The sequence below is a fragment of the Alligator sinensis genome, unplaced genomic scaffold (assembly GCF_000455745.1).
Source record: "Alligator sinensis unplaced genomic scaffold, ASM45574v1 scaffold752_1, whole genome shotgun sequence".
Taxonomy (NCBI): Eukaryota; Metazoa; Chordata; order Crocodylia; family Alligatoridae; genus Alligator; species Alligator sinensis.
In genome coordinates, this window is record NW_005842000.1 from 1181792 (window position 1) to 1190369 (window position 8578).

General features: G+C 49.2%; 1 protein-coding gene across 1 annotated transcript in view; it reads right to left on the minus strand.

Annotated features, from left to right (window-relative positions):
* CHRNA4 (cholinergic receptor nicotinic alpha 4 subunit) overlaps positions 1-7082 on the minus strand; it is a 29338-nt gene extending 22256 nt beyond the window's left edge. The window contains exons 1-2 of the mRNA XM_025201659.1: positions 7028-7082; positions 6412-6563 (exon numbers count right to left, since the gene is read on the minus strand). Coding sequence (XP_025057444.1) covers positions 6412-6563; positions 7028-7082 — 207 coding nt within the window. The remainder of the gene's footprint in view (positions 1-6411; positions 6564-7027) is intronic.
* Positions 7083-8578: the final 1496 nt, after the last annotated feature.

Genomic DNA, 8578 nt, shown 5'->3' on the forward strand with positions numbered 1-8578 from the left:
GCATTAGGCACTAGTTTCAGGAATACAGGTTGCAGCTGTGTTGGGCTAAGGACATAGGCAGACAAGGCTCTTTGGGCAAATCCGATATCTTTTATAGAACCAACTCAAAGAGTTGGAAAAAATTCTTCTTTGCAAGCTTTCGGGTATAAATACCCTTCATCAGGCTGAACTGCAGATGCTTCCTCAGCCTGATGAAGGGTATTTATACCCAAAAGCTTGCAAAGAAGAATTTTTTCCAACTCTTTGAGTTGGTCTAATCAAAGATATCAGATTGACCCAAAGAACCTCGTCTGTCTTAGGGACAGGTTTGGGATTCCTGCTTTAATGAAGTTTGACAACGTAACTCTGAGAAAACGAGGTACCACCACCTCCCAATAATACCAATACACAGCATGTCCAGAGCATGGCATGGAGTTTTCACAGCTGCCCTGTGATATAGGGGAATAACCATTATTATTCCCCTTTTGAAGACTGGAGATGCTGAGACGGGAAGCGAAACAGTCATACTAGGCAAAGAGCTCAACCCTGCTACATTTCCAAGCCCTTCCTCATTCCTCCTGACTGCACCGCGTTTCCACACGTACCTGCACAGTTCACAAGGGAATTCCTGCAGCCGGTCCCAGACGACAGCATTCAGCTAGGCTGGTAGTGAAAGCTGGCCATTGGTTTTATCAGTATTCACATCCTGACACTCTGACTTGAAAGCGTGAAGCATTTCTAAGAGTTATTTTTACACTCCCAAGTCTGCAAGCTTGCCTTCCTTTGGGAAAGGAATGCCTGTTTGCCGCGGCGATTGCTCACACACTCATTGTAATTTAATTTACAATGATCTTCTTTGAAAAACAATATTCATTTTCCCAAGACCCATTTTTCTCTTGCTCTCGATCTTTAAAATAAGCATTGCATTGGTAAAGGACAAACCTGCAGCTCCGGATGGGTCAGGGTCTATCCATAAGACAGGCAAACCCAGCGAAATCTTCCCTTTCTCGCCCAGCCAGCTCTTCCAAAGGAACGCCTCTATAGACAAGAGGGTGGCCCAGTCTCTGGACCTGTTCACACCTCTAAGGGAGCTGCTAACAAAGGCACTAATAGTTTGGGCCCATTACTGTAACAGTGTTAGCAAGTGGAGATCCAATCACTCTAACAGAGGTCATTGAAAAGCCGTCGTGTAGAGACCAACTTCTTGATCATAACCAACTCAAACTGTGTTTGAACTGGTCATCTACAAATGAAGGCTTGTCAGCCACCTATTTCCTGACATGTTTGCTCCCTCCAAGACTAATCCCAGAGCACAACACTGTTTAAACATCTTCTCTGACACCTGTCTTGCATTCTCTTTTTCCCTCCCAGAGTAAATTAAAGTTTGGAAGGACACGAACAAGAAGGCACGTGTTTGTGCATCTACTTGGGCACGCCAGCGTCTTGGCTGATCGGTACTTGATACCAGGATAAAAGATACTGCAGGAAAAACCATCCCAAAGGGGTAAATGAGAAGCCCGAATGCCACTGTAAAGAGCGTAGTCTCTGAAGGTAGGGCAAGATATTTTAAAGTGTCTAGGAGATTTAGGCACTTAATCCCACTGGAAGTTATTTGTGCCCTTGAATCATAGAAAAGTAGGGTTGCAAGGGACCTTCGGAGGTCATCTAGTCCACCCTCCTGCCCGAGGCAGGCTCATCCCTATCCAAACCATCCTATACAAATGCACTGTCGCACCTCTTAGCAAAACTGCACATAAAAGTCTTTACCAGAGACAAGTTTCCCCTTCAGAGAGCAAGTGTGCTTGGTGGCAGTAAGCATCTAGGCAAACAGCTACTTAGAGGCATTTTTGGCTCCTGCTGTATGCATTTACCACATCTGCACACGTGCTTGCAGAAGGAAGGGGATATGGGTATATTCAGAGCTATTTAGTCTTTTGTCTGCATGACTTAGGGTGCATTCTTAGAGTCATAAAGAAATTGGGATAGAAGGGACCTCTGGAGGTCATCTAGTCCAACCCCATGCCTGATATCTTTATCCAAACCATCCTCTCCAAGCCCACTGTCTAACCTCTTACCAAAATCTCACATTCAACCCTGACACAACCAGAAGACATTGCAACCTGCCACGGGTAAAATAGGGGGGCCACAATGGCTAGTGCTCAGCGGCAGCAAAGAGGTCAGGATATAGTGGGGTCAGATGGGGCAACTGCTTGGTGTCACTGCATGTCTCTCCTGCGGGTTATGCGCCCCCAGGGCAGGGTACCACCCCTCCAAGGGGCACACACTCTGCACAAGCAATTGCCTGGAGATTTTGTCCCATCTTAATGAAAATCTGTGTCCCTGTTTTTGCAGGTGCAGTCTGGGGAGAGGCGAGTGCCAGCAGTATGCCTCGTGCTGTGCAATACGATAACCTGAAAGAGCAGCGATTCACTTCAATTGGCCAAGGAGCTGGGAGTGACTCTGCAAACCCACAACCTCCTCAGGAGCTCGAGTGATCATGCTCTTTTTCCAGCTCTGAACGTGAAGGGACTGCTGAGGTGCAAAAGCCAGAAGCATGTAAATAAAGGCAGACATCTAAGCCCTGCAAACATCTGAGGAATTATTCACTAAACTACACTGAATTGTTTAATCTTTGCTAGTTGGCTTGTACAGTAATTACAACTGCTGGTAAATAACCAAGGAAAAACACTTTGGATACCATTCAGCTCTTGCCAGTTTGAATTTCCACGGCAGAACCAAGAGCTTTTTATCCTCTCCTCCTCCTTGGCCTGGCTTCAAACCATCCTCAGGTGTCAGTGCCCTTTAAGAGCCAAGGGCTCACCGTGATTAACTGCATACTCCTTCCAGTTCACACTTAATGCTGATCCTTAAAAGCCAGAAACTTGCAGCTTAGGCCATGCCTCATCTTTAACTCACCCTTGCTGTGCCTAGTCATTGCAGCTGCAATGCTAAACCTCTAATACTGATCGGAGAGCTGCTCTGAAATGCCTGAATCATAAAGGCAGGGATTTGGAGTCAAGGATGAGCTGCCACTACTGCATACAAGGACTCTGGGTGAGTTAGGGTCTTTTCCATTTCACAGGCCCCTGCCTGTTCCCCTATACTGCAAAAGCAAACCGAGATGCAGAAGAAGAGTGAAAACCATCAGGGCTCTTCCTGCTTGCAAGCTCCGCTGTTTCCCCCAGCATAGGAGCAGGTCCACTGATGATCCTTCCTATGGAAAGAGGCAGGGTGTGGGAATATCAAACACAAGCCTGGAGATCCAAGGCTAAAGGATGTGCTCTCCTTACTGTTATACCCTGACCCTCTTGCCAGCTGCTGCTTTGCTGCTTTGGATCCCATCCATCCCTGTAATGCACTTCCTCCAATTAAGCTGATATACAAGAAGTGATTCTGGTCTCATGGGTTTCGCTGCTATTCAAAAGAGTACCAAACTGTGTCGAACTATTCCCTGGCTCATTCTCCTCTACTAAACCACACCCTCATAGCATGCATACAGTTTGGCTCAGAAGGGTCATGCTAGTCTCACATTTTATCACATGCAACATGCACCTTTCCCCCCAGAAAAACAGATGCTAGAAATTTAAGTGTGCATTATATGTGATAAATATGGTAAGAGTGGGGTCTGTTAAAACCAAAAGTAAAAATCTGCAGTGATCCAAAAGAGCAGAACCGTGAGCAAACTTGACCTCCTAGCTGATGCTACTCAGTTATTTACCACCAGGAAATCTCTTGGGTTTTTTTCTTCACCTAGCCTTTCAAAAAACAAGGCACGTGTTAAGAGTCTGAAGTGTATTATGTGTGAGAAAATGCAATCTATACAGCGGAGGGTGGAATTTAACTGCATAGTTGATTTCTCAAGGTGCACTGTAGCAAAGAGCGACTTACCAGGCTGATGCGTTTCATCCCAGTCTGCTCTTGAACACATATATGCCTTTGATACCTTATCATTATAATCTTGGAGCAAATTGACCTAAGCACAACAGCATGAAATAGGAATACAGAGGGACAGTGGATTTAACATTGATTTCTCTGGCTTTTGCCAGCCTGAGTCAGAAATTGAGTCCTGCATCTGTTTTTTTTTTTAATCACCTGACATTGGGATGTATTTGTAGGAGACACAAACTCTACTGCAAATGGCACAAAGTACTTCTATCAGCATGCCCAGCAGCCAGGCTACGTATCATAAAGAATCAGTGCAAGGGAGAATTATACCGAGGCTTGGTTGGATCGGGGCCGTGATACAGGAATAGTATTAGGGAAAGGGTCACTCAGTAACTGAGCAAATCTGGAAGGAAATGAGACATATAACTTCCTAAATGTATTCATCAGGTTTCTGGCAGAACTGCCTGCTGGTTAGAGTTTTAAGCACCAAAACATTTGGCACGAGGCAGATTCTCCTTAGGTAGGAGAGGAAAAGCACTTCAAAGCACAAGTATTGATCTTGCCTTTCTATGATTTGGCTGGTGCATAATGGAAAGTCTATCTTGTGCCATCGCAATCAGTAATGTACCATCTTCAGAAGTTATCAATTATTCACATGAAATGCATACAGCCTAAACACGAGCAGCTTGCAGGCAGATTTGTGTTTCTCGGTCTGATGCAAGGGAAAGGCACAGAACGGAAGACAAATTCGAGCTTGCAAAGTTGAGTTAAAGGTTTTAGGCAGAGATGGGCACAACCCCCTGGACACCTAGGCCCTGCCTTTTGCAAACGCTGGTTCACTGCAGATGTATGTATGCCACACACAACGTGATTATGGATGGGTAAGATATAGTAGTACCATATGGCAAAATGCATGCATCAGTAATCTGCCATCATCATCCCCCATACCCTGACCAACAATCTCCCCTCTTTTTGAGTAGCTCTTGAGTGACCGCAGCTCCAAATCCCCACCATTTTAGAACCAACCATCCTGTTTTCTTCTTTCCCTCCAAACTCAGAAAGCATCCCACAACATCACACTATAAACCCCAAGGTGGACAATATTTGAGCAATGATTATGAGTTGAAGGTCTGAGTTAAATCTCATGGCTCATTCAGGCTAGAAATCAGAGCTTCACACCACTAGGAAAGAGCACTTGTCATCTTCCCAAGGGAGTTCACACGTACCCTCCTGGCTCAGCGAAGAATGAAAGGATCTCAGTAATATGATGTATGGAAAAGCTACTACAGATCTTTCAGAGGTTTGTAAACTGGTTTAGCTCTAATATTTCTGGGTCCCACATGGCACTGGAAAATCTTGGCTTCTCATAGGGAGGGGTATGAAAATGAGCCTCCATAGTTCTTTCCCTTTAATCCATTTTTTAAATGGGTTTTCTATTACATAGAGGGTATATGCAAAATGCATGATAGCGCAGCGTGGTTTGCAAGGTTAATAAGCACTCATCTGGAATGACCTGCTTAACTCACTTCTGGCTGTACCATTTGTGTGTAAGCACAAATGTGTGCCAATAAATCTTTGTACTACACTCCAGCTGCATAGATTACCTTTCTTTTCTCTGTCTCACGCACGAGCAGTGCATATCCGAAGGAAATAATTCGGACAGCTTCCAATAATACAGCATGCCACTTATTCAAAATAAGCATGTGCACACACACACCAACCCTGCACCCACAGAAACTGCACTTGCATGCATGAATGGGCATCTGTACACACAATCACGCCAACCCATTTTGCACATTTAAAAGCTCATGTGCATTTGTCCCTCGCTGTGCGTGAGCGAGCAAGCAGGCACGCATGTTTTCTTTGCAAACTGAGCTCCAAATGCTACAAAACAAGGTGCTTTTTGATACCCTTTCAATGCATACTGAATCATCCTAACAACCCATCATCCACTTTGCGGAGGCCATATCTAATTCTGCCTACAGGGAGCTTCTCTTTGAGCAAACACGTGGGAACGTTTGCTCTCAGATACCGTGCCTCCAATCACCCAAAGTGACAAACGGACAAGATAAGTTACATGTGTAACAACCGGTTAGGATAATAATGCATAATTCATAATTACAGTTTCTATGCTAAGCTCCTGCCTTGTTTCTTGCTCAGCCCAAATTCTTCTTGAACTTAACAGTGGGATGATGAATTGGTCCGTCTATCTCAGGCAGGAGCCTGGTTAGATTTGTACTGTACCACATCTACTACAGTCATGCTTGGGTTTTCTTTTCTTATTTCACTACGGACTTCAGAGTTTTGACTAACACAACTAACTAATAAAAGAGCAGGCTGTGAACACTTTGTGCAACTACTCACGGAAGTTGTCCCATTCATTTCTACAGGACTATTCCTGTGATAACTCTTCTCCCAGGTGAATAAGGCACTCACAATCTGACCCGGGATCATTCAAGAGCATCTCCGCATGCAGGGATTTGGGTAGGGAATTAGGCCTGGCCTGAAAAGCTTCCAGTGCTCCTTGCTCCAGTCCGTTTCACTTACAACATCAATGAGCTGTGCGATGGACAATCCAAAGCGGACCAGCACCACGTCCGAAATGTTGGCTACAGGGCGGGACCACTTGTTATAGCCCGAGAAGAGTTTCTTCAGGAGCCTTTCCTCAGCGTGGGCTCGGGTTTCCACGTGACCGCACACTGCAGGGAAAGCACGAGACAGAGACACTTAATGTCAGCCAGGAAAACCCCAGAGAGTCTTCGTCCTGCATGTCACCCGGTCCCTTCTGGCCTTAGGCAGACTACAGAGCCTGTCTTTACGTGCACAGCCCCTTTGTGCCAGGGTGATGGGCACGTACAGGAGGAACACATTCAGCTGAGCACTGCAGGAGAGTGACGCACCAATGCCAAGGCACCGGGCGGCAGTGCCAGCACGGTGGTTAACTCCGGATGCTAGTGTTGAAAAACACGGGAGGGCTGTCTGGGATGGGTGCAGCTGATGGTTAACAAGCATTTGAAAGGCTCAACATGAGCCTGTTTCCTCCTTCAATCTTCTGGGCTGCATCTGTGGCAAGCTTCAAGCACCAAAGCCTGGAGTTTAAGTGGGGTCCTACTATGCTCAGAGGGGCACAGGCACTAAAGTCTGGAGCGGAGGAGGGTCCTACCACACTCAGAGGGGCACAGACACCAAAGCCTGGAGTCTGAGGGAGGCTCTGCCATGCTCGGAAGGGCACAAGCACCGAAGCTCAGAGCAGAGAAGGGCTCGGAGGGGCACAGGCTCTGCAGCCCAGAGCAGGGAGGCTTGGAGGGGCACAAGCTCTGCAGCTCCGAGGGGCACAGGCACTGAAGTCCATAGCAGAGGGGGGCTCTCCCATGCTTGGAGGGGCACAGGGACTGAAGCCCAGAGTTTGAGGGGGGTCCTACCATGCTCAGAGGGGCATGGGCACTGAAGCCTGGAGTCTCAGGGGGGCTCTCCCAGGCTTGGAGGGGCATAGGTACTAAATCCCAGAGCAAAGGGGGGCTCTCCCATGCTCAGAGGGGCACAAGGACTGAAGCCCGGAGCAGAGGGGTCTCTCCTATGCATGGAGGGGCACAGCCCGGAGCAGAGGGAGGCTCTCCCATGCTTGGAGGGAGTAAATCCCAGAGCAGAGGGGTCTCTCCCATGCTCAGAGGGGCACAGCCTGGAGCAGAGGGGTCTCTCCCATGCTCAGAGGGACTAAATCCCAGGGCAGAGGGGTCTCTCCCATGCTCAGAGGGACACAGCCCAGGGCAGAGGGAGGCTCTCCCATGCTTGGAGGGAGTAAATCCCAGAGCAGAGGGGTCTCTCCCATGCTCAGAGGGACTAAATCCCAGGGCAGAGGGGTCTCTCCCATGCTCAGAGGGACACAGCCCAGAGCAGAGGGAGGCTCTCCCATGCTTGGAGGGAGTAAATCCCAGAGCAGAGGGGTCTCTCCCATGCTCAGAGGGACTAAATCCCAGGGCAGAGGGGTCTCTCCCATGCTCAGAGGGACACAGCCCAGGGCAGAGGGGTCTCTCCCATGCTTGGAGGGAGTAAATCCCAGAGCAGAGGGGTCTCTCCCATGCTCAGAAGGGCACAGCCTGGAGCAGAGGGGTCTCCCCCAGGCTTGGAGGGACTAAATCCCAGAGCAGAGGGGTCTCCCCCAGGCTTGGAGGGACTAAATCCCAGAGCAGAGGGGGGCTGTCCCATGCTCGGTGGGGCACAGCCTGGAGCAGAGGGGTCTCTCCCATGCTCGGAGGGGCACAAGGACTGAATCCCAGAGCAGAGGGGTCTCCCCCAGGCTCAGAAGGGACGCAGCAGCCCCGCACGGGGGGCTGTCCCATGCTCGGTGGGGCACAGCCTGGAGCAGAGGGGTCTCTCGCGCTGCGCTCCGCTCCGCCCGCCTCCTGCCGCGGGGCGGGGGAGGAGAGCGGCGCCGGGACACGGGGCGCCGGGCGAGGGGAGGGACCCCGGCTGCGCCCTGAGGTCTCCAACCCCTGCCCCTTGGCCCCCAGCTGTGCTGTGCGGGGTGCTGGGCACGCACCAAACCCATCAACCTGCCCCCACTTCGGGACAGCCCCTGCCCCGTGGGCTGCGAGCCACCTGGGGTCCAGAGTCTCGCAGGGTCCGGGTGTTTTTCCTTCTGTCCAGTCTCAAATGGGACCTTGTCTTCCCTTGGTGAACAGATGTCCTGATGTGCACCCCTTATCCTGTACAC